Source organism: Camelus bactrianus, chromosome 20, assembly GCF_048773025.1.
Source record: "Camelus bactrianus isolate YW-2024 breed Bactrian camel chromosome 20, ASM4877302v1, whole genome shotgun sequence".
In the NCBI taxonomy this organism is placed as follows: domain Eukaryota; kingdom Metazoa; phylum Chordata; class Mammalia; order Artiodactyla; family Camelidae; genus Camelus; species Camelus bactrianus.
The window spans coordinates 28,688,614-28,715,397 of record NC_133558.1 but is presented as its reverse complement, the minus strand read 5'-3'; the positions used below and the strand labels follow the sequence as shown (position 1 = coordinate 28,715,397).

Here is a 26,784-nt window from a genome sequence, read left to right as displayed (position 1 = left end):
GATGAAAACCTATTATTGTGAAGAGTTTGCTTAGGGTGAACAATTTTTTTTAATGTTTTGACCACTGTTTTTCTTTTATGTGTCGTCTTTTTCTTGACTATTGTACTCTGTATGCAGGACCCTGAGACGGGACTACCACCACAGCCAGGCGTCCAGGGAAATTCTGGCCATAGACTAGGGGTTCGAATCGCTCGCAAAAACTCTCCAAAATTTGTCATGATGTGGATCCCCGGTGGTGAGTGACCTTCCTCATAAGTGTACCTACCGGTTGAGACAATTTTACTCTGAGGTCCGCTTTCCGTTTGATTCTCGCTCCCGAATCCGCCCCCGTTCGTCACTTTCCCATTCTCCATTTCAGCCTCTGAAAAACAGGCAAACTGGAACGTAAACTAACTGAAGGCTGTCGTGCGGCTTCTGTGGGGGCCGGGACTTCGTTGGTCGCTCCTGCCGAGGTGCGTTAAGGTCCGACATACCTAACGCTTTGGGGTTATTTACATTCCCATCAATTATAACTATTTATTGTCCTAACGTAAATGAATACGGTGGGAGATAGGGAAAAGGCAAAGATGCTCCCGCCCCCTCGAAGCCCGCCGCGTCGTGATGCTTCGAGCATCCCCGGAAGAACCGGCTCCGCTCCCCCTAATCCCTTCCCTTCCGCTAAGCCCACCCCGCGAGGAGCCCTCGGAGTCACGTGGCCTCCGGGGGAGGGGAAGTGGGCGGCCCAGCGGCCGCCATCTTGCCGGTGTGGAGGCGGAGCGTGAGGAACGCAGGTCGCGCGCTTCCCCTCCCCTCCCTTCCCCTCCCCTCGCCTGGCCTCGCGCCGCCTTCCGCGCTCCTCCCCGCTTCTGGCTCTTGTGGCCGCTGCCTGAGTGGAGGAGCAGGGAGCCCCGGAGGGCGGGGGGGTGTGTCGGGCGCGTGCTTGCGCCCTCTAACCGCCAGCCACGGGGGCGCGCTCGGCTGGGCCCCAGAGGCGGCGCGGGGCCGAGGGGAGGGGGCCGCTCCGGCTGTGGGGGCGGCGCGCGGCGGCCGTGGCGGCCCGGGCTGCAGCTGCGGCGGCGCGCTGGGGGCCCGCGTCTGGGGTGCCCCCGGGTCCGAGCTGCAGCCGCTGTCGGAGCCATGTACCGCAGCGGCTCCCGCTCCTCCGTCTCTTCGCACCGGCCTAAAGAGAGCGGCGGGGGCGGCCCGCGCACCGGCCGCAGCTCCGGCTCCTCCTCAGGCCCGGCTCGCCGCACCTCTCCGCCGTCCTCCGGCTCCTCCTCGTCGCGGACGCCGGCTCGCCGACCCCGCTCGCCCTCAGGGCACCGCGGCCGCCGGGCCTCGCCGTCCCCGCCGCGGGGCCGCCGCGGCTCCCCGTCCCCGCCCCGCGGCCGCCGGGCCTCACCGTCCCCGCCGCGGGGTCGTCGCGTCTCCCCGTCCCCATCGCGGACCCGTCGCGGCTCCCCGTCGCCGCCACCGCCGCGAGGCCGACGACTCTTTCCCCCGGGCTCGGCCGGTTTCCGAGGCAGCAGCCGGGGGGAGTCCCGCGCCGACTTCGCCCGGGACGGCCGCGGAGACCATCCAGGCGACAGTGGCAGCCGGGTAATCCCACCCCTCGACCAGGACTCCCTCCATACTCTAGCCCCCTCGCCCGGGGTTCCCTCTTCCAGAAACGCCCGGCGCCCCGAGGCCTCCAGGCCAGGGTCCCCAAATCGAAGGCCCTCCACTCCCACGGGTCCCCTCGGCGACGCCGTTACCTGGAGGTTCCTGATCTTCCCCAGGAGCTTCATTTGCACAATAACGGACTCGGGATACACCTGGGCGCCGGGTCGGGAGGCATTGCTTCATTTCCTAGGAATAGACTGATTCTCTTACTCTGGGTGAGGTGTAGAAAAGTTTGCCAGGGCTAGGGAAATCTCCAAGCCGTGTGCCTGGTACTTTTTCAATAGTTGGTGTCCTCAGTGTTCCGTGGTTTTGCAGCCCCTTAGACCAGAGCTTCGCCCTGGATCTTTGAAAGGCTGAAATGTCTTTGTGGTGAGTTAGGATTCCTTAAACCTTTCCAGGGTAGACACCTAGAGTGTAAACTGTTAGCTCTCTAAGTTGGAGCTGCCTCTCTGAAATCGAAGTGTGCTTACCAACAGGCATCGTAATAGCTGCTACCACTTACTGGGTTATGTGGCAGGAATGATACTTAGCCCTTCAGTTTACACATTCTCTTTGAACATTCGCAACTCTTTGAGTTAAAATAATTACCTCAGGTAAGATAGTTAGAATGCTTTCTTATTGAACAGCTGAGGAAGCAAGAGAGGTTTAAGTAACTTAACCAAAGACCACACAGCTAAGAGGTGGTGGAGTGTGATTCAATTCATATCTGCCTGGTTTCCAGCACCCTGATTTTAGCTTTTATTTCCCTGCTGAAGAGACAAAATGTAGACGTAACACTGACGTCTCACTGTAATCACTATGCTAGTAGAGCCTCTGGGCAGAATTTGGTGTTTTGGAATTTGTTTTTATTATCAGTTCACTTATCTTTTTTTTTTTTTTAAACCCTGTGACGAAGTTTTTGTTTTCTTAAGTGACTCTCCAGCAGTATCCAAGTGCTCTGGGTATGCTGGTCATAGGTGAATTGACTTGTCACTATGTTAAAATTTTCATAGCTGAACAGGTATCATATGAATGTCAGTCACTACAGAGAAAACAGAAAACTACTAGTTTCCATAACCTCCCCTTTCTTCTCCAGCGCACAACCTGTTTGCTCCAGTCTTTTCTGTCTCAGTAAATGACAACACCCATTGCTCAGCCAGAAACAGTGATGATCTCCCTTCTCCCAATCTGTAAGAATAACTTCATTTGTCTAACCTGTCAGCTTTCCCTCCAAAATACATCCCCCAAACTATCCTTCTTCTGGCATCACTCTAAACCCTGTTACCTCATGCCCAGATTATTGCATTAGGCTCCTTTACACTCCACTCTGGTTACCTTCCAGTTTTTTCTGTACCCAGCAATCACAATAATTTTTAAAAACCATCATTTTATACATTTAAGAAGTATTTATTGAACATCTACCGTGTGGTTCTGGGCACTGGGGATACAATAGTTAAGAAACCAGTCAAAAACCCCTGCCCTCATAGCACTTACATTCTAACAGGGGGAGTTGGATAATAAATAAGATAGAGAAGTAAAAGGTTTTGGCATGTTAAATATAGTTAAGTGCTAAGAGAAGAAGAAAACAGAAGAAGGTTATTTTTTATAAGGTAGCCAGGGAAGGCCTTCTAGGAGGTGAGTTTAATTAAGACCTGAAGGTGGAGGTATGACAGTGTGAGCACCTGGAGGAAGAATGTAGTTAGATCATATTGCTCACCTGCTTGAAACCCTTCTGTGGCTTTTTACTACATTAAGAATACAATCCAGATTTCCTAACTGTGGCTTCTGCCTCTCTTCTCCTGTCACTTTGCTGCAGTTGCACTGGCCACCTTTCTGTTGCCCCAAACATGCTAAGCTCATTACAGAGCTTGTTCTTTTTGCCTTAAACTTCCTTCCATCTGTTCTTTGCAGGGCTAATATCTCATCACTGATGCTTCAGGTTAAATGATATCACATCAGAAAAGCCTTCTTTAACCATCTTATCTGAAGTGGCTTCTTTTCCCCAATCTCTTTCATGTTACCATGTTTTAATGACTGTAGCACTTTATAGCACTATCAGAAGTATTTTTTTTTAAACCTGTTTTTGGCTTGCCTCCTTCACTGGAAATGTATAGGTTCTGGGAACAGACTTCATTCACTCCTGTAGCCCCATGCCCAGTACCAGTTAGTGAAAGAATAATAAGAGGTCAGTGATTGGAAGGGTTGGAAATAATGGGCTTTCATCTAAGAAAATGATCATATTTTTAAAGTCTTTTATTTTTGGAGTAGTATGTTACCATAGCCATTTCTCACCCTGTAGGATCACAACTTTGTGACTAGGAAGGAGAACATTTTTGAGTGTAAGAATGTCTTGATCCTACTGACTATTATCTTTTGCTTTTGTAGAGACGCTCTCCTAGTCTGCGATCTGACTCTTCTTTGGAACAGAGCTTAAGGATCACTGTTGGCAATGACCACTTCTGTGTTGGCATACCAGAACGGCGGCGGCTCAGTGATCGACTGGGGTCACCAGTGGATAATCTGGAGGACATGGACAGGTAGGCTTCATCTGAGGCAGGGCACACCGTGGTAATGCTTGAAGGTAGAGAGATTGCGGTTTTCTACATGATGTATTTGGAAGGGTGGTACCAGCACTGAAGTGATGCCCTATGTCCAATACAAAGTGTAACATTGGAAAAGACTTTCTGAGTGGGCTAGACTGTGTTGCTGAAAGAATTACGTAGAAGAAAAGACTTCAGGTCATCCTGGCCTAATTGGGAAGGGGAAAGTTGAAGGGACATAAACAGAGTCCCCCAAATTAAAAATAGTTAAGATAATATAGATTCTACAATGTTAGAACTAGAGATCCCTTCTGGAAAGGCAAGTTCTGGAAAAAATAGGAAATCTTTTTAAAATGGTGTTATTTTTCAGCTTGTCTGGGCTAAAATACAGATTCAGAAAGGGTTTAGGTAAATTTGTGTCTAATAAATACATATGTGCATATATATTAAATATAGAGACATTAACAGAAAGTTAGAGATCTTTGAACATGTTTAATTTTAGTTACTACTTTACAGCTATCGAGTGCTGAGGAAGGGCAGGTATGGTCCACAGAGTATTAAATATAGATCTCATATATTAGGAAATTAGATATATATATATAGGAAGTAAATAATAACATTAGGTGTTTTTCATCTCAGAAAAGTAAAAAAGTAAGGATGGGAGTGCAGGGAAAGCACTTTTTCTGAGAGCTGAGAACCATGTCTGTTAATGGTCTCTGCCCAGCACATTGGGAGTTTTCCCAAATGTTAGCAGTAGCAATAAATCAATATAATGTTCTTTCAAACTGAGACTGTCCATGCGGTAGTGCACAGAGTATAGGCAGGCAGGTGGGGGACAGCTGGGAAGGAAGTCTGAGGATCACTGTTGCCCTTTGGTAATATTTACTTCAAAGCTTCAGTGGCTATTCAATGCACTGAAGCAAGACAGGACAATTCTGTGTCATATAACACTGAAACTTCTGAAGATAGTGCTTCAAGATGTGACTATATCACTTAATTGAGGCAACAGCCCTTGCCCTTCTGGCTGCTTCTATTTTGGGAGATGATTAAGTAGGCAGTCGGAGTAGGTGGTGTGTGGTGTGGTTCTCTTCCTTCCTCGCTGAGGTTTTGAGGTAACTTTAGCATTTCCTTTTGTTAGTCCTAGGGTGTTACCTCCCCTTTCCATAAACTTTGTTATACATGTGTGCTTCAGGTAGCCAATTGTCTGTAAGTTATAAAAATAAAAAATTTCCTCTTAGGGAGTTTGGGGTAGTAACCTTCTTTCCTGAATCATGTTTCAGAGAGAGAAGTTTATTTTAGAGAAAGTGAGATAAAGTTTCTAAAAGGAGGTACCAGGCTATTCTTTAGACTTTTTGCCCCCAGCATGCTTGCTCAATATGGTTTGTGTGGCTAAATACTGCCCACTAAAACCAGGCCATAGGAATGTTAGTATTCTCAGAACATCTTCCTAACAATGAAAACAGTCTTCAGCTAATGAAACAGGCCATTTCCATCCTTTGTATACAGATGTGTGTTTATTTTTTCCTAAGACTCGATATTCTTTCTCTTCCCATATTGAATCTGTTAAATTTTATACCGGGTTTGGTTTACAGCCAAATTGCCAGGGTTGTCAGTGCTCTCACCTTGGCATCTATGTAGGACAGTAACTTATTCTGTATTTATTTGTTTTTTGTAATGGAGGTACCAGAAATTGAACCCAGAACCTTGTGCATGCTAAGCATGCACTCTACCACTGAGCTATAGCCTCCCCCCATGTAACTTATTCTGAAAAAGGAGTATAAACAGGTTGTGTGAAAACTGTTAGCTTCTAAGGACTTGTGGATGTGAAGTCCATTTCCCCTGTTTATCAAAGTACTCTGCATGTTATATGTTCCATTCATGGAATTCTCATCTAACTCTCCTTGCCCTGATGTAGGTTGAGGGAGTAGGACATTTTTCCCTCTGATTTAACTTAGGGAAAAGACAAAAGCAAACAGCTTTCTTCAGGCATTTTGAGGAATCAGCAAAGGAAAGGAATGGAAAGTTTGGACTCTGAAGGACCTTTTTATTATTATTGTTGTTGTTGTTATTATTATATGCACTTTTAACAGCTTTATTGAGCCATAATTCATGTATCATACAATTCACCCATTTAGAGTGTATGGTTCAGGGACTTCTAGTATCTTTACAGAGTTGTTGATCCATCACTATGATCAATTTTGTAACATTTTTACTACCTTAAACTTAGCTGTTAGCACCCCACAACCCACACCCCACCAAACCCAACCTACTATTAATACCACTAATCCATTCTCTGTCTCTATAGATTTACCTTTTCTGGCCATTTCGTATAAATAGAATCATACACTATATGGTCCTTTTTGACTGGCTTCTTTCACTTAGCATAATGTTTTCAAGATTCATTCATGTTTTAGCGTATAACAGTGCTTCATTCCTTTTTTATTGCCAGTAATATTTCATTGTGTGTATTTTGTTTACCCACTCATCAGTGATGAATGGATAGATAAATATCTGAATTGTTTCTACTTTTTGGTTATTATGAATAATGCTGCTATGAGCATTGATGTACAAACTTTTATGTGGATGTATGTTACCATATTTTTTAAACTTGTTTAATGGAATTTGTAGGTTAGAAAAAAGTAGAATAGTACAGTGGGCCGCCGTGTACCCATTACCTACACCCGACAATCAATTTTTTAAATAGAGTTTATCTTAGAAAAGAGTTAGACTTAACCAAAGCTTTCAGAAAGAGTTTGTTATTGGACTATTCTGAGCTACAGGGCATCAGAGCCCTTTTAGGACTTACTTTTACAGCAGTCAGTTCTCTTTCTTATCCTTCGGGATAATAAGCAACCTGATTTCTGCTTGTATTTATATGATAGCTCATTCATTTAGCTGTTTCTATGCCTTTCATTGTTTTTTTGGCTCCTTTTGCTGGAGATCACACATCTGACTGAGACTTTCTGAGAGCCATTTCATTATTTCTACCTTCTTGATATTTAGTGTTGCATTAGACTTTAGGCTAATATGTCACTTGCTGGTGATATGTAATAGTTCTGGTGGGGAACTGAATGTGGGAACATGGATGAACTTGCCACTACTCATGGAGCCTGTGTTTTTCCCCTTCACTATTATGATCAGAGACTATTTGGCAGATGATGTTTTGGCAATGGAGTGAGTTTCTAGACTTTCCTCCCTGGAAATATGTGTATTCATAGCTGACAAACCTTCCAGAGTAAAATATTTTACTCTAGTTATGTTTGATTTCAGCAATCATCCTTGGTCATTCTCATTCTTTCCTATTTTGTACTGTATTGGGACCTCAAAGTTCCCCAGATTCTTGGGAAGGAGGTAACAGGAACCTGGATTCCCACAGGTGGCACTCTTACAGAGGATGTGATAAAGGTTGTTCTTTATAGTCTTTCATAAAGTTATTTATAGCTGTTACCCAGGTCTAAAACTTTGAATGAAGACTGGGTTGGTGAATGAGGAAAGGCAACTCTTTGATGTTCTGCTAACTTAGTTCCAGAGATAGGAAAACAACTATTAAAAAACAAAGAAAAGTCATTTCTAGAAACTCACAAAAAACAGAAGTAGCTACTAGAAACTGTAGAAGATAGCAATAATTACCATCCTCTGGATGGTAATTCACTGTGGAATGTGAGTGACATATAAATTTTTCAGTTGTATACTTAAGGTGCTAGGGGATCTTTATTTCTATCTGTGATTTAAATCAGAAGCTTTTGGGGGGACAGTAGAAACTCTGTGACCGTAATGCCCAAAAAGGTTAGGACTGTTCTGTGGTATAGAGCTCTAAGCTAAAAGGACAGATGTCCCATCCTGTGTTCTTACCTTCTTGCCATCAAGGTCTAAGACCTTTTTATTTCTATGAAATAAAGATATATAGTGAGATAAATCATTACATACCCTTTCCTGGGCCCAAGATTAGCAGAGTGCTTATCGATATCCAGGCAAGGCAGGAAAGGGGTAACAAAACAGGCTATGAGGGAGTTTTGTGGTTTTTCATATGTGAGCCAGCAAAGCAAAGCAATTGGAGAACCTTCTAAAATTTAGGAGAAAATCATGCCAATTAGATAGATCAGTAGTTTAAAAAATTTTTTCTCCCTATAGTAAAATTCATTTTTCCAAATGAAATGTTCTATAAAATCTTACTATATAAAAAAATAAAATTGGGCCAGTATGATTTCAGTGAGGTGGAAGGCCCAGAGTGGTGCAGGCTCTCTACCTCTGTTTTTTAGGCAGTTCCTGAGCACTCTTCAGAATCACTGTGGAACACAGCTTGAAAATCATTGATCTGGACTAGTGTTTATCAAATTTTAAAGTGCATACACATCACCTGGAGAGCTTGTTAAAATGCAGATTCTGATTTAGTAGGCCTGGGTGGAGTCTGAGAGTCTGCATTTCTAAAAAGTTCTTGGGTAATACTGATATTGCTGATTCAGACCGCACTTTTAGTAGCAAAGAGCTACAATTTAGCTCGTTGAAGTTATGTAACCCAGGGCTCTTTGTAGTGTGGTCATGGTGTTTTCACATTTCCCAAACCCTAGCATGATCCTCTGCATCCCCAAAGTCTAATCAAAGAGATTGGACTAAAAGCTCTGTCTAAGTAGATTAGTAATCTCTCCCCTTCCTTAGAGGCTGAAGCTGCTTGTGCCCTGGGGAAGGGGAGAAGAAATATTTAATGTACATACTTAGATTTGTTCCTGGACTTCATAATATTGTCTTTTGTCCTAAGCATTCTTTAGCCCCCTTGCCAAATGTCAGTCTCTTAGCCTTGTCTAGTCTTGCTCTTTTCAATCCAGGATGTTCAGTCATTCTTGTCTCTTTCCTTAGGGATGACCTGACTGATGATTCTGTCTTCACTCGAAGCTCTCAATGCTCTCGAGGTCTTGAACGATATATTTCCCGGGAGGAGGCACCTCTCAGTCCCTTCTTGGGACAACTTGATGAGGACTACCGAGTGAGGGAAACTTTCCTGCATCGTTCCGATTATAGTCCCCATATCACTTGTCATGATGAGCTGTTGCGGGGTACAGAACGGACTAGAGACAAACTCAAAGGCTCCTACTCTATGCGACCTGAGGAAAGGAGCCGGGAGGTCAAACGGGCCCGTTATGATGACACAGAGAAGATACACAGCATGGGAGGTGATCACCCAAGTTTTACATCAGGGACCCGCAACTATCGACAGCGTAGACGGAGTCCAAGCCCTAGGTTTCTAGACCCTGAGTTTCGAGAGCTGGACCTTGCCAGGCGAAAACGAGAGGAAGAGGAGGAACGAAGTAGGAGCTTAAGTCAGGATCTGGTGGGAGTTGATGGTGGTGGCACTAGTTGTCCCATCCCTGGATTGTCAGGTGTCCTAACTGCATCAGAGCAAGGATATTCTTTACATCGGCCTGAGGAAGTGTCTGTGATGCCCAAGAAGTCAATTCTGAAGAAGCGGATTGAGGTGGACATGGAGCCTTCCATGCAGGTCTGTGCTGCGTTTCTTCTAGGGTCTCTTGCTATTCCCTCTGTTATTTTAAAGCCTAGTTACTTTCCTGGGGACTGTGTCCCTAAAGAATCTTTGGGATATATGCTGGACTGACACTGTTATGCTGTACAGGACCTTCCAAGACTCTCCAAAGGAAACTGTAGGCCTCATAATGCAACAGTAGGGAGCTTCTATTGTCATATATTAGGCTTTCTAAACAGACGTTTTGGAGAGTATCTGTTACAGTTTTTTTTCTCTAAATTGGATAGTCCTGTAGGAATCTTTGAATATGGATTTCTTGGAAATGAAGGTTGAAGGGCAAAGGGAGGAGCTGATCTGAATTTTCCTCGTCTCTCTTAAGAGAGAAGAAAAAAATTATGAATGGTAGGACACTAGACCAGAAACCAGATGATTCTGATTCTGGACCCATCTCTGCTATCAATTTGCTGTGTAATTTTTAGACAATTCACCTAACCATTCCGGGTGGTTTTTTTTTCTCACTTATGAAAAGATGGTCAAGCATGAGCATTAGTTTTTAGCTGTGTTCTTAGTAGCTAAATGTTTCTGAAGAAGTACCTGAGGGCAATTAGGGACACAAGGGGAGGCTGATTTGTTAGGGTTTCAGAGTTTCCTGACCCTACTTCAATCAAAGCAGCTCCACTTCTATGTTTTATTCTTTTGGGGATCCATAAAAATGAAAACAAGCTAGGGCATCTTTAAAGTCCTTTTGAATTCACATTCCTTGATAAGACTACAACAAATGGGCAAAAGTGAAGATTCAATCCAATCTGCCTTATTTTCTATTTCCTCTTGCTACAGCAGAACCATCTGGAGAAATGGGAACCCAAATCTTGAACCTAAGGACGTCCCTTTCTTCCATACTGATCTTTCCCCTATTAATTCAAGAAGAACAAAGTATTTAAGTGTTTATCTAATTACTAGTTTCTGAGATTCTGCATAGAGGCTAAATCAGTTATATTTATCTTTGCAGCTTGAGAGTTTTTCCAGCAGTACCAGCTCCAACCAGGATCACCCTCTTTACTCTGGACACTCATCTCTTCCAATAAGTGGTGCTATTGCTGCTTTTGCCTCAGAGGTGGAAAGCAACAAGGGGACTATGGTAGAGACTACCCTGAAGGAATCTCAGGGCAACCTCTACCAGTGGGGCCCCCTCCCTGGGATACCCAAAGACAATAGTCCCCTCAGAGAGAAGTTTGGAAGTTTTCTGTGCCACAAGGAGAAATTGGATATGAAGGCTGAGGGACCTGAGCGACACACAGACTTCTTGCTTCCTCATGAGAGAGCTAGCCAGGATGGCAGTGGTTTTTCCTGCATTCTGAGCATGTTGGCGGATTCTACCAGTACTCAGGAAAAAAGGCGACGTAGTTTCCCTGACATTGAGGATGAGGAGAAATTTCTCTATGGAGATGAAGAAGAGGACTTAAAGGCAGAATCTCCACCAAAACCACTTGGGGGCTCTGAAAGTGAAGTTATGAGGCAGAAGGCAAGCTCCCTACCCTCTTCAGCTCCAGCTGTAAAGCTGGAATCAATAGAAGAGACCGGTCCAGAATATGCCAAGATTCATGACTTGCTTAAGACTATAGGGCTGGATATTGGGGTAGCAGAGATTAGTAAACTGGCTGCCCGTACCCAGGAACGACTTCATGGCAAAAAGCCATCACGTTCCTCTGCTGACCGCCGTTCCTCAGTTGACCGGCAGTTTTCAGCAGATCTCTGTTCCTCAGTTGACCGCCGTTTCTCAGCTGATCGGCATTCTGCAGATACTCACAGATTGGAGAGCGGGGAGGCACACCATAGTAATACCCACTCTCCAGAGGTGTCCCATCCACACCCAGTCTCCCCTGTAGATCCTTACCTACTCACAAAAAACAGTCCCCCATTCCTAAAGTCTGATCATCCAGTGGGTCATATTGCAGGACCCGAGGTGGTTGGCAGTGGGTTTCAGTCATCTGTTGCAGTCAGGTGCCTGTTGCCATCAGCCCCACCTACCCCAATTAGACTTCCACACCCTGCTTCTTTATCTCAGTTTCATATGCCAAGGACCTCTCAGTTTGCTGCAGCTCGGATACCTCCAAATTACCAGGGACCTGCCATTCCCCCTGCTTCCTTTGATGCCTATAGACACTACATGGCATATGCAGCCTCAAGGTGGCCCATGTATCCCACCTCCCAGCCTTCAAACCATCCTCTCCCTGAACCACACAGGATAATGCCCGTTACCAAACAGGCTACCCGTAGCCGTCCCAATCTCCGCGTGATCCCCACTGTGACTCCTGATGAGCCCAAGCAGGAGGAGTCAGTGCTAGGCTCAATTCCTGCTGCCCAAGTGCCTGTCCAGTTGTCTATCCCATCTCTCATAAGATATAATCCGGAGAAGATCTCTGATGAGAAGAACCGTGCTTCCCAGAAGCAGAAGGTAAATACTAGCTTTGGGCATTCTGTGCCCAAATCTTCTGTTTTAACATAAATTTGTATTTGTCTTTTACAGAGCTGAAAATTTAAGGCTCTTTTACTTTAAGGTCTTTAGAGGCTGCTATCATTACCCTAAGTAATGTATATATACGCTGTCTGTTTTTCTTTTGTGTTTTCTCGTTTGGACTAAAGTCTGGCCCTAGGTCCCATTGTGATTGCTAGACTTCTTTTTCCTTTTTTTAAGTTTATTTTTCTTTCTGAAAAATCAGCCTTAGGACACTATGAGCAGGAGCTGGGAGCCTTGAAGTCTTCAATACGACCTCATCAGAGAGTGAGGAACTAAAATTGGGTTGGTTGAAGGAGAATCAGGAAATATTTGTTTCATCCCAATAAGTTTTGGACCCTTTTCCTTTAGTGATTATGAGGTTCAAAAGCTAATAACTAGTTATTGCTTGGTAATTAAACCAAGAAATAAACTTTGCTTATCTAATTTAACTTAGAATCCAGGAATAACAATAAATTCTTATGACACTTTTTTTAAAATTAGTTTTTATACTGTCAAGGTTCATTGAGTTCCTAGGCTGTAGGAAGGGAGCAGTGGCTGGGGTAAAGAATAATTATAGATGTTTTAGAGCAGTAGATAAAAATTATGTAGAGATGAGAAGTACAGAATAGAAGAATTTTGAGTGGAATAATTAATACATAATGTTAATTTTAAAGGTCCTTAATAACTAATAACTCACTCTGTTAAACAAGGTGACCTAAGGACCATAAAATTGTAATATGTATAAATTTGGTTTGCTACTAAAATAATTAAGACCTGAGGAGAAAAATAGAGCAAAATTGGAGGGCCAGTTTCACTTTTTTCCAGTTTTAAAGAAATTTAATCTTTGAGAAGACAACATCACCTCTTAATTTTCCATTGTACTTGGGTACCCTGAACTTCGGTCTTTTGTTTTTGAAGTCTTGGGAAAGAGGAGGATGGGTTCAGTAACAACAGAATCTAAGACTGCCAAGACACCATCTGGAGACTAGTGCTTTCCCTTTACTTTCCTTTTAAGAAACTAGCACTTAAATCAAGGCTGACAACATACAGGTTTTTCACATGAGCCCGTTATAGACAAGCCATATTTGTTTTTTCCATTAGGTGATAGTAATTAATACAGTTAAAAGATCATGGGATTTAGGGCATACATACCTCGACTTTAAATCCTCTTACTATATGATCTTGGATATGTTAATCTTTTGCAACCTCAGTTTTCTTAATGTAAAACAGAGATAAAGTCATGGTTAAATAAGATGATACATATAATGCAGCTAAAAGTGTGCCTCATCCATAGCACACATTGGTTCCCTTCTTGATGGTTCCCTTTGGGCTCAGAATGCTATCTAGTAATAGTATAGTGCTTTCTGCACAAAAATAGTACTTTTTTTTTTGCACATTATTAAGTTTGTTTTTTATTGAAGTGTAGTTGATTTACAGCTACACTTGTTTCAGGTGTATAGCAAAGCAATTCAGTTATACATATACATATATATATTTTTGGATTCTTTTCCATTATATGTTAATACAAGAAACTGAGTATAGTTCCCTGTGCTATACAGTAGGTCCTTGAAAAATAATACTTTCTGGTTGATGTAGTTCTGAAAAGGATACTTCTGTTCTGGCACTTGGATTGAAATGAAACATCACTTTCACTATAGAGTCAGATTCCCTGTGTGCAGGCATTTGGGTATTATGTAGCATGAAGTTGTAGGGAAGAGAACAGTAGAAAAGGAAGGATATTGGAGGCTGAAGGATCTCTTACCATGTTGTACTTTGCAGGTTATTGAAGAGAGGGAAAAGCTAAAGAGTGACCGGGAAGCTCGCCAGAAGAAGATGTACTATCTCAGGACTGAGTTGGAGCGGCTTCATAAACAACAAGGTATCAGGCACTTCTTTGCATACTGCCTTTACTAGGAGACCTCAGTGGAGAGCTTTGAGGACTCTCAGACAGGTTCATTGATGTGACGCCTCACTTTCGAAATTTTTTTTGGTATCATTAGGCTTGTAGAAAAGTTGCAACAATAGTGTAAAGTACTCTCAGGTATTTTCCATGATTATTAGCACTTTACATATTTACTCTACCCTTGTTTTCTCTCAATCATGTGTGTATGCATGTGTGAGTTTGATTTTATCTGAACTATTAAAGAGTGAGTTGTAGATAGGATGTTCTTTTACTCCTAAACACTTCAGTGTGTATCTTCTAACAACAAAGAATTCACTTGTATAACCAAAGTACACATATCAAAATTAGGAAATTAACAGTGATATACTAGTCAGTAACACTGATCTTACTCACTTTTCATCAGTTGTCCCACAAGAAAATGCAAGATTATACATTGCATTCATTTGTCATGTTCTTTTAGTCTCCTTTGATCTGTAACAGTTCCTGAATCTTTGTATTTCATGACACTGACATTTTAGAAGACAAAAGGTCACATATTTTGTGGAATGTCCTTTAATTTTGGTTTGTCTAATGTTTCCTTATGATTAAATTCAGGTTATGCATTTTTGAGTAGAACATCACAGAAGTGATGCTGAGTTCTTATCAGATGTTGTTTTGTCCCATACTGGTGATGTCAGTTTTGATCATTTGGTTAAGGTGGTGTCTGCTGGGTTTCTCCACTGTAAGGTTACTGTTTTACCCTTTTCAGCTAATAAGTATCTTACAGGGAGATACTTTGAGACTATGTAAATATTCAGTTACTCCTCAAACTGGCCCACAAGTTTCAGCATTCATTGATGATTTTTGCCTGAATCAGTTATTATTATGATGGTTGTCAAATAGTAATTTTCTAATTTCATCATTCCTTCTACCTTAAGTGGTTGGCTTTCTGCTGTAAGAAGCTTTCCACCCACCCTTCCTTTCCCCATTTATTTATCCTTTTATCTTTTTTCCCTTAATGGAGGCATGGGGGATTGAACCCAGGGACTCATGTACTCCAAGCATGTGCTCTACCACTGAGCTAAACCCTCCATTGCCCCCATTAATTTATCCTTTTATATCAATATGAACTCATGGATTCTTCGTTCAGTAGGTTATAATATTTTACTATTATTATTTATCTTCATGCTCAAATTGCCCAAGATTTGGCCAGTGGGAGCCCATTTAAGTTGACTCCTGTGCCCTTTTGTTATGTGCCCATTATTTTTTGACTTCCTTTTTGGCACAAGAAGATGTTCCGTGATGCTTCTATTGATTCTCTCTCTTCATCTTTGCTTTTAGGAATTCATATACACACTAAGGAAAGAACATAGCAAGATACCTAAATATTACAGCTTGGTGATAGCATGGAAGAGCAGAGAGTAGTAGAAGATATAATTTCTTCTTTGGGTTTGGATGGTTTAGGGATAAAAAGCCTAGTTATTTATCCTTTGAGGATTAATTCACCTACAGTTTGGAATGGGAGGTAACATTAGGTAAGTCTGAGGGAAAACCTAGAACTCAGTGGAGGTGTTGGTGAAGGGTCCTAAAATCAGATAAAGTCAAATACATGACTGAATGTTTTTTTGTTTTTTGTTTTTTGTTTTTGGCCCTCTGAATAATTTTTTGGTTCTCTGAAGAGGACAGCCACAGGATTCATAGTTACAACATATATTAACCTTTTTGGAGACACATGCGCACAAACTTGTATATACCATTTTGGGGATTCATGGAGCCCCTCTCTGAAATCTGTCCATAGACCCTTAGCTAGTAACCCCTAAGTAAGAGACAGTGTAATCACTCAACATTTACCTTCATAGGAGCTTCATCTAAACCAGCCCATTGCTTTTAGAATGTTTTATAGGGAAAGGTTTTATGACCACAAAATCTTGAGAATTACTGCTTATTATTGAAACATGTCTTATTGTCTTAACTTACTTTCCTTGTGTGTGTTTCTGTTGGCATTTGACCATTCAGGGGAAATGCTGCGTAAGAAACGAAGGGAGAAGGATGGTCACAAAGACCCACTCCTGGTGGAGGTGAGTCGGCTTCAGGATAACATTATGAAGGACATTGCAGAACTTCGACAAGAGGCAGAAGAGGCAGAAAAAAAGCAGTCTGAACTGGACAAAGTGGCTCAGATCTTGGGAATTAACATTTTGGATAAATCCCAGAAGTCTTCAAATGATAGTAGAGAGCTTATGGAGAAGTCTGGGAAAGCAGAAAAGTCTAAGAGCCCAGAAAAAGTGTCGTCATCCTCAAACTCCTCTTCCAATAGCAAGGTAACAACTCAACTTTTCCATTTTTGTTACCTTTTGTTCCCTTGGACTCCTAATGAAGCCTTCTAATGAACTGTTTTCTTAACTTCCTTTTCTAACCTGTTCTTACTCTTGCTAGAGTTATTTTTGTAAAGCATAGTTCAAATCATGCTACTCTCCTTCAGAATTTTAGCAGTTCTCCATTGCCCGCAAAGTAGAATCCCAAATCCTCAGCATTGAGGGCCCTCCATGTTCTAGTTTTAGCACTTACTCCTTAACCCACTCCAATATGGCTTCTAGTCTTCCCAAAGCTTGTAATACCATTTTGTGGGTTCATGTTTAGTAACAAGGTCACCACCATATTGTACAGCCAGTGAATTTATTTCAGTTCTCAAATAAGTATTTGGTACAGGGAACCACTCTGTCCTAAAAATACTTTCTTCACTTGGCTTCTTTCACACTTTTCCCCCTAGTATGCTGGCTGCTCCTGCTCAACTCCCGATATTTAAATACTTAAACTCTTCAGGGCTCTGTCTGGCTCAGTTCTCCAGAATTCTGCTTCCCCCCTAGGTCATTTCATCCAATTTGATGCTGAAATACCATGCTGACACCTTCCAGTTTTATATTGTAGCTCAAATGATTCTCTTGAGGTTCAAACCTGAATGTTCAACAGACTACTCATTTTTTCCACTTCATTGTCTCATAGACACATCAAAATCAATATATCCTAAGCCAAACTAATGATTGTGCTCAACCTCTCTCTATCCTGTTCTTCCTCCAGTCTTACCCATCACAGTAAATGACACCACTATCCAACAGTTTTCATGCCAACAATCTGAAAAGCATTCTTAGTAGTTCCCTCTCCCTATCTGCTCCACACCAAATCAACCAAATCAATTTGAGATTTTGTCAGTTCTCCCTCCAAAGTAATTCTCAGTTCCATTCATCTCATCATCTCTATTGCCATCCAAATTCAAACCACCTTCAATGCTTGCTCGTATTGCTACACTCTTAATCCTTTCTCTTTGATCACAATACTGCTTGCCTGCCTCTTCAGCCTCATTTCATGCCTCTTTATCCCTTTGTTCACTATAATTTCATTACTGGCCTTTTCATTCCTCAGATGTTTCATCCTCTTTAATGTCTTTGTATCTTCTCTTCCCTCTGGTTACCATGCAAAACCCACTCTTTTCTTAGCCCGTCTTCTAACTGACTCATATTCATCCTCAGATCCCAGCTTAAGTTATTTCCCTGACCCTTTTTCTTGCCTTTCCAGGTTGTTAAATTTGCCTGATACACACTCTCATTATACTGTGTCATTTTCCCTCTTAGCATTTATGATAGTTGTAATTACATAATTACATGTGTTCCCCAATTAGATTTTAAGGTTCAAGGGATCAAGGACCATATCTGTCTCATTCTCCAGTATAGTCCCCAGTATATAGCTCAGTACCTGGCAGATAAATGGGTAGTGCTCAAGAAATATGACACTACACCTTACACTCCTGCCACCTCAAAATATGTGCACTTTTCCACATATGCAGTATGCTGTTGTAGTCTCTGATTTTGCGTTAATAATCCTCTTAGCCTGGAATAATCTTTCTCCCAACCCTACTCATCCACTAAGGCCCAACTTGAATATGACCTCTTCCAGAAGAATTCCTGAATTCCACCCAGATTTAATTAACCTTTTTTACCCCCCATATATATATTATTTTATTTCTTTATAAGATTTATTTCATTCTGTCTTATTGAAAACATGATTAAGGTCATGTGTGTTCTCATGCCTGTCTCTTCCACTAAATGAGAGCTTCTTGAGAATAACAGAGTATAACTTATTTTTGTGTTTCCCATGGCATTCAGTATGTCTGGTACATAGTAGATGCTCAGTTAATTTTGGGGGTTAGAGAAGAAAATATTCTGTATTCTCTGCCAAGCAGGCTCTAATTTTTTTGTGTCTTTCTAGGAGAGATTTTTCTCACCCATGTAGGAATATATTCTAATACCAGAATCATTGAGTTCAGGGTCTTTGATGGGAGAAGAGCTTGAAACTTCTGCCCCTTTTTAGTTGACTTCTGCATTGTTTGGGGTTCCATTTATGCACCAACCCCATGACAGTCTGTCCTCTTGGTTTGAGTGGGTCTTCATGTTCTCTGAAGCTAACAGGGATATGTTGTAATTCGGCTTTCATTTCAGCAGCAAGGAATGTTGTCTCTACAGCCTGTTTCCTTCCTATCCTAGGTAATTTTTCTTTCTTTGCCTCTTTTTAAAGTGCATAGTTGGTTTGAGATTTTTTTTTTCTTTTTCTATTTATTTCATAAAAATAAGTGCATACACACAATTCCACAATTCCCTCCACCTAGACATAACTGTTATTAACACCTTGGTGTATATTATTCCAAATATTCTTCTTCTGTTCATTCATTTAACAAATGTTTCTTGATCTCCGAGAAAGTGCCAGGCACTATTCTTGATATGGGAAGTGTAGCAGGGAACTATGTAGACAAGGACCTTTTTCTCATGAAATAGAAGATAGAAAATAAGTAAACAAGTTAGGTGATGAAGTGTGCTTAAAAAAGAAAAATGGGGTAAGGGATATAGAGTAGTCAGGGAAAGTCTTTTGGATTAGGTGACATTTTACATTCTATGCTTATTTATATATCTTTATTGATTATTCAAATATATTTTGTTACTTACTTTTCTCAGTATATCATGAACATCTTTCCATATCAATAAATAGATTTCTATAATATTTTTAGCAACCTTGTTTTTGTTGTTGTATAGATACCAAAATTTATTAACCAGTCAAATCACCTGTTGTTTGACATAATTTCCTTAGGATAAGTATCAAGAAGTAGAATTGCTGGGTTAAGGGTATAGAGAATTTTTAGGTATATAAAATGTATTTCTAGATTATCTTCCAGAAAGGTGGTGCCGGGTAATACCAGCAGTGTATGCATGTGCCCGTCCCTTACCTGTTGAGTGTGATCTCTTTAGTGACTCTTGAGTAAGACTTTAATGGGGAAAGATTATCATTGAAGTCTTAATTGTTTCCCTTTATCCATCCTGTCTTCTCCCCACCAGCCAATATTCCAGGTTTCCAGTTCCCTAATATTGTCTACTTTAGAACCTCATTCATATTTACCTTCTCCATGTTCCAAAATTATCTTTTCCATGCCTCCCTCTCCAACATTATCCAAAACTCTCGTTTTCTGAGTACCTCATTCCCAGCTTGCTGACAAATGAATTCATATTAAAGTATTTATTACTGATAACTTAATGTTAAGGAGTTGATATGTTTTAAAAGAGGACTCATGTTAACTCAAAGGTGTTAAATTCTAATGGTGGTGTTTTAGGCAGTTAGAAATATTTTACCCAGGAGTCCTTTAAGTCATCCCACATAGATGACTGTCCCCTTTATATATGCACAACACCAGCCCTGTTCTCCAGTTTTCTATACCAGGATGTGTCTGTGATAAGTTTGTTCACTGTCATCTGCTTTCTGCATTTGCTCAATCAAATGGTCAATTACCTTTTCTATTTTTTTTCCTTTCTAGTTGTTATGATATTTAAATTTAACTAATGTATTTAATTGCATAGGTAACACATTTAACATCTACCAAAGAAAGGGTATATAGTAAAAAGACTCCTATCCATTCTTGTTCTCTGCTTCCGCTCCCCAGGGGCAACCAGTGTTTCCATAATCTTGAATATTCTTCTGGATATTTTAGGATATATAAGTAAATGTATTGCCATTATGATTTATTCTTCATGATGGCATGGCACTATGGAATCTAATTAGCTCTGCTTGAGCCTTGCAGACAGATTATGCTGGAGTTTTTCCCAGTTTGTGCAGCTTTAAGCACTGGAAATATGGTCATATGGTCCTATTTCTGTTATTATGGTAGGCTACTTGCTTTTTCTGAGAGAAGACAGACTGCCTTGAATTCATTCTTAGTGCGGATTTTTTCCCCTCTAGGAATCAAAGGTAAACAATGAGAATTCCCATACTAAGAGCCCCAAGCCTGCTGAGAGCCTCCAGCCAGCTGCTAAGCAGTCTGATCAGCCCATTGCTGTCTATGAGTATTATGATGCTGGCAATCACTGGTGCAAAGACTGCAACACCATCTGTGGGACCATGTTTGACTTCTTCACCCATATGCACAATAAGAAGCACACACAGGTAGGTATCCTGCCCTCTGTTATTTCCGTTCTTGCCCTCCTTCCCCTCAAACTCCTATACCCCTGTCTGCATTACAAAGCTGGAAAATGAAACATTCTCATATGGGCAGGAGCCCCAATCTGAAGAGCCAAGAGATACCATCAAAGGAGACACCATCCCCAGGGCTCAGTCCAGGGGACCTGCCTGTAACTAAACACCATGAGAAGTGTAAGTGAGGCTTCTGCCTCTTTTGATTCCTTGAGTACCTGATTATTTGTTTCATTTTACCCATTGCTAATACTTGCTCTAACATGTGTTTACCTTTTCCACAGGTGATTTCCGTTTAAACAGTTGGCAGAGCGGGTGGGGGTGGGTAGCTGGGGGCTTCTGGTCCCCCTGGTGTAGGGGAGAAAAAAGAGAAAAGTGGGTCATTGAGTTTTTAGTGCTGTTGTGTGAGCGCCTCTGCCTCTTGCAAATAGACACTGGATCCCTACAACAGACCTTGGGCTTCAAAGACCCAGAGTGAGGCCAAGCAAGATACTGTAAAGCGCACTGACAAGATAACTGTTCCTGCAAAAGGTATGTTTCTCCCTGCCTTTTTTGTGGTTTTCTTATATGTGGTCAAGGAAGAGGTGTCCCTGAACTAAGATGCATAGAGTAAGAAATAACCATTACTTCTAACAAAGCTGTAAGATTGCCTTCTAAGTGGAAAACAGTAAACTAGGTCCTAAAGAAATAAAGAGATCTGTAAGACAAGAATGGTATCTATCCATATGGCCAAAAATCTAGCAGATGTTAAATATACACATACCACTCTAAAATACAACTTTCTTTGGGCTTGCTTCAGCAGCACATAGACTAAATATGACTTTCTTTGTCACTGGCTTATGCACCAAAATGTTATTTATTTGAAATCCAGATAAGAAAGAATAGTAAGAGGTACAATAATGCAACTGCCTTTTCAACTAAGTACTATAAAATATTTTTGAATAGTTGTCCTTCTATTTCTGTTAAGAAATAGAAAGTTTCTTTGTCTTTAAACTTCTCAATTTCTTACCTTTGTAAGTTGTCAATGATGCTACATCCTTTAGACATGTAGAAGATAGATTCCTGAGTAATTAAAACCAACATGAGAGATCCTCATACAAATGGTACTGGGCTATTTGGGAGTGTGGTTTTTACATCTCCTGAGATGCTTATTGCTAGTTGGTGTTTGAGGAGAATCAGCAAAGAAATGAGTCTAGCGCAGAAAACTCCTGAATTAACCAGTTAGTGTTCCCAAAAGGTAGAAAGGATAGAGGTCCTGAGTTCAAGCTTTAAGTTGGGAAGACTATTGCCATTGGGATTCATCTAAATGCTACTTCTGACTTGAAAGTGGGTAAGGTCCTCTATACTATTAACCATTTTACTGCAAAGGGGAAGTGGGATTTCCTTTAGTTGCTGTCATTTTGGGTGAAAATAATTTATTTTCTTGACTTTCTTCTACTTCTTCCAGGCTCTGAGTTTCTGGTTCCCATCACTGGATATTACTGCCAGCTCTGTGAGGAATTTTTGGGGGATCCAATTTCCGGAGAACAACATGTGAAGGGTCATCAACACAATGAGAAATATAAGGTTGGTCTTTGTAGTAGCCTGTAGAGTTTTCTACTTTTCTGCAATGATCCTTTTGACTTTGTCAAACAAATTCAGAGCTAGGAAAAGTTGTTGTTATTTCAAATTCCATATAATCACTGAGAAGTTCTTCTCAATCCTAGTAAGAAAGGCTGACCTGATAGAACCATTTATAACCTCAAGGAGGGCAACTCTGAGGATTTCTACTAAATGAATTCTCACAGTGGCAGGACCAACTTTTCTCTCTTACAGTATTTTGACCAGTTACTAGCCTTTATCTTTTCTCTTCCTAGAAATATGTGGTTGAAAACCCATTGTATGAGGAGCGGCGGAATCTGGATCGCCAAGCTGGCTTGGCTGTGGTCCTAGAGACGGAACGGCGACGGCAGAGTGAGCTAAAGCGCAAACTCAGTGAGAAGCCAAAGGAAGAGAAAAAGGAAAAAAGGGCAAAGATCATGAAAGAAGTAAAGGAAGATGACAGGGTTTCTGAGGAATTAGAGGATCAACTCTCTGAGGGTGGGAACTCCCCTGAAAAGGCTGAAAATAAAAAGAAGGCTAGCATCAAACTCCAATTAAAAGAAGAAGTAAAGAAAGAACCACCACCATCTTCCTCTTTTGGGAAATTCAGCTGGAAGAAGCCAGAAAAAGAGGAGGAAAAGAGTTCAGTGGCCCCAAGTATCCCCAAAGAAGAGATTGTGGAAAGCAATAAGGACAAAGAGGATGGCAAAGCCGAAGCTGGAAAGGCAAAGCCCATCAAAATCAAGCTGTCTGGGAAAACTGTTGTTGCACATACTAGCCCTTGGATGCCTGTTGTGACAACTTCAACCCAGACTAAGATTCGACCCAACCTTCCTATTCCATCCACAGTTCTCCGCAAATCAGGGTCAGCCACAGTGAGCAAGCCAGCTCCTCTTAATACCTTTCTATCCATCAAGTCCTCTGGAACCACTGCTAAGCCTCTGCCAGTGGTGAAAGAGTCTTCAGCTGATCTTCTCTTGCCTCCTGACATCATCTCTAAAGCATTTGGAGGAGAAGAGGTGATTCTGAAAGGTTCTCCAGAGGAAAAGATGGTGCTGGCTGAAAAGAATGAGCCATCGCATATACCTGAACAAATGCTGCCACCTCCTCCACCACCACCTCCACCACCACCTCCTCCACCTCCAGTTATACCTCATCCAGCTGCCCCATCTCCTGCTCAAGCAAATGCTCTCTTGGCTCCAGTAAAATCTAACCCATCTGTATCTCACACTCTCAACCCTGGTTTCCTGGGTCCTAACATTTTGAATCCAGTGTTGCCAGTAGCCATCATGGCCTCAGCACAGCCAGCTACCATTCCTTCTGATGAAACAGCTCCTGGGGTGAGTGAGAGTGACCGGGACCAGACCCTATTCTCTGTATTAGTGCGTCCTCCACCTCCCCTTTCAAGTGTGTTCAGTGAACAGGCAAAAAAATTGGAAAAGCGAAATTCATGCTTAGCCACAGCCAATGCTAAGGATCTGTATGACATATTCTACAGTAGTGGTGGAAAAGGGACTCCTGAGACTAAGCTGAGTAGTGGTCCATTGGCCAATGGGGAAAATAGAACTGAAAGTTCAGACACCTCTTCTACTTCTACTTTGAACAGCAGCGCATCCCAAGAGGAGTTGCCTCCAAATAGAAATTTGGTCTCTGCTCCTTTAGTCAGCAACCCTGAAAAGCCCATTGCAAAAACTCTGGTGTCCCTAGGGAAATGGTCAGTTGCAGAAAATGTAGACTCAAAAAGCAGAGGCAGCACCTATGGCTTCCTGCAGCCTCTGACAAGGTTGTGCCAAAGCAGGCCTTACGAAACTATTACCCCAAAGACAGAGAGTTTGGCCATGTGGACTTCTAGCTCCTTCCAGAGTGATGCTAATAGGGATGTATCTCCAGAGGGGAAAATTGAACTTGACCTGGGAGAACCAGGACCACCGGGTGTGGAGCCAGCCCCTCAACTGTCAGATATACGCTGTCATACCATGGAATCTCAGAAGTTGGTAGACACCTGCCTTGTGGAATCTAATAATCAGGATGAGGAAAGTCAAGAACTCCACCAATCTAAGGATTGTGGGGAAAGTGGGGTAGAGACAAGCACTGAATTAAAAGAAAGGGGAATGAAGCTCTCTGAGAGGACAGTAGGAGAGGGAATGGATACCAACGTTGGGCCCAATAGCATAGAGGATTCTAATTTGAGCCTTGGAAGCAGATACATGTGTGAGGGAGAAGCAGAACAGCCCAACTTGCAAATGACTGACAGAAAGTCTCAACAGTCCAAAAAATTGATAACAGGAAGTAAAACTCAAAGTAAAATGGTGGCTGAATTGAGTTCACAGGCTCTCTCTTCCACAAAGGCAAAAATAGACTCGTTTCCATCAGAAGCTAGGTCTGTACTCCAGAACCCACAAGATACACCTGTAAAAATTTCTGCCTCAGAATTGCTTCTTCAGTCCCCAGCCAGATCAGATACATGTTTGACAGATAGTGAGCAGGAGCAAGGAGTTTCAACTGGTAATGAGGAGTGGCTAGAAAATTCAGTTCCAGAATCAACTTCCAGAACTTCTAGATACAGAAGCCTTAGACTCAAGAGAGAAAGATCAAAAGGCTTTCAGGGTAAAATGATCTATGAACTGGCTGTTTGGGATGAGAAGAAGAAGAAACCAGAGACCTGGGGGAGCCCAAAGAAACCAAAAGCAGAAGCCTTGGGGTTACGAGATGTCCATCCAGGATTAACAGTGACAATAGAAGGGAAGGCCTTCGAAAACTTTGAAGTTACAGACTTGAAAGTAGAAGAGTTTGCTTCCCTGGGTAACCTGGGGGATATAAGTGTTGATTTCAGCAGTACTCGGATTGACCGAGCACATAGATCCCCAACTTCCCTGTCTCAGAAAGTGTGTGGAGAAAATTCTATGTCACCTATAGGAAGTAATCCCTCCACTCTCACTGACTTTGAACCAATAACATCCTTTTCTGAGTTTCCATTAGATTCTCCCAAAACCCTGGTACTTAACTTTGGAGGAGAGAGTGAACAAAACTCATCCAATCCCAGAAGTGGGAGGATCACTCCAAACATTTTGAAAACTGGACTTTCTTTAGAAAATGTTGGCCTTGGTTTGGGGAGCCTAGAGGGAACACACCAGGCCCTTGACCTGTTAGCAGGAGGAATGATGCCTGAGGAAATAGAAACTTCTCAGTTGGAGAAACAAGATTCACTCAGATTGGAATCAGAAACAATTAATCCTGCAGGCATTGGGCCATCTCCTTGCCTTCCGGATCTTGTTGACTTTGTCACACGGACATCTGGAGTTCAAAAAGAGAAGATTTGTTCTCCTCTCTCTGAGCCAAGCCAGCCTCCTGAGTGTAGTTCCTTGGAGGTGGGACCACTACAGCTAGAAATACCGAATGCATCCATCACTGAGGTAGCAATTCCTCAAGTAGATGAATATGGCAACCCTTTGAATATGGTAAAATCCATGGCTTCAGTGTCCCATATGAGAGAGCAGGGAGTGGGAGGCAGTGTGGTCCCTCAGGACGTGGCTGCACAAGAAGCTGCAGTTGATACCACCCAGGACCACACAGACTCCAGTGTTCACAACTAAGAATACACATCCAGAGCTACTTACGGAGGAATCAAATTGGCTTCTGGAAATCAGGTGCCCAGATGACCCAGGACTAGTTGGCTATCTCATCTGGAACCTACATCAAGAAATGCTGTCAGCATCTTACAGTAAATGTTCATGGAAGCTAAAAAATGTACCTCCCTTCCTTTTTTCCTTTCTCCTTAAGATACCAGACAAATCAATCATAACTTCCCTACATATCTGTAAAAAAGTATTTTCTGTTAATTATTATTATTTGCCAATTTATATTCTCCTGTGTCATTAAAATCAGATGTCTATCTGGCTCACCACAGTGTGCTTTGATTGTATTTTGGTTTTGACTCTGCCATTTCTGGAATGTGGGGGAGGAGGGAGACAGAGCTGACTTCTCCAATTGCTGTGTTGTATTCCCACCCAATTTCTTGGGCAGCTGATAGATCTCTGGGAGAAACACAAGAAAGCCTGCTGAAATGGAAAACTACTGATGAAGGAAGGAATGTTCTCTTAGCCTTCCATTTGGATGGGCCTGCCTTAACATTGTTTGAAATGCAGCGTGAGTAGCTCTTTTGTTTACTGTTTATTTACTTGTGGAATGTCAACTCCCACACTTCCCTCATTCTGTTGCCTTTGCTTGAGATGGCCTGCTAATCCACAAGTCTGTTTGGAAATGGCCTCAGTAAATATGAAGAAAATCTAGCAGGCTCACTTTTGGAAGACGACAAATTGGTAAGGCTTATTGATGGTTCAGTGCCAGGAGAAGATACGCTTTTTGGATCACTTTTATTTTTGAAATTGCCTTTGTTCATTGTATTGTGATCCGCTGACACTTCATGTTAAGTTGTTTAGCAGCCACTTCTGTTCTGAGGAGGTAGAAGATCTGAAACTTGTTTTGGGATTGGACTCGTTCTCTGTTCCACACCCATATGTATTCCTTCCTCTACCTCTCCCTTTCCCAAGTTATTTCCACCATAGTGTGATGTTTTGGGTTGTATATTTTGTTCAAAAGATTAAAGAATTTATGAGTTGGCTTGGACAAGTTTAACTTTATTTTTAATGTGTAATTACTTGGAATAAATGCATCAATCTCA

The 26,784-nt window shown here is 42.0% G+C and overlaps 1 protein-coding gene across 1 annotated transcript; it reads left to right on the top strand.

The window, feature by feature from the left end:
* Positions 1-977: 977 nt before the first annotated feature.
* ZNF318 (zinc finger protein 318) lies at positions 978-26,784 on the top strand. The gene is made up of 10 exons (XM_074348766.1): positions 978-1,578; positions 4,006-4,157; positions 9,015-9,654; positions 10,646-12,091; positions 13,913-14,012; positions 16,032-16,336; positions 20,292-20,495; positions 20,954-21,053; positions 21,970-22,088; positions 22,379-26,784. The coding sequence occupies exons 1-10, from the start codon at positions 1,117-1,119 to the stop codon at positions 25,694-25,696; spliced, it is 6,846 nt and encodes a 2,281-aa protein (XP_074204867.1). The 5' UTR covers positions 978-1,116; the 3' UTR covers positions 25,697-26,784.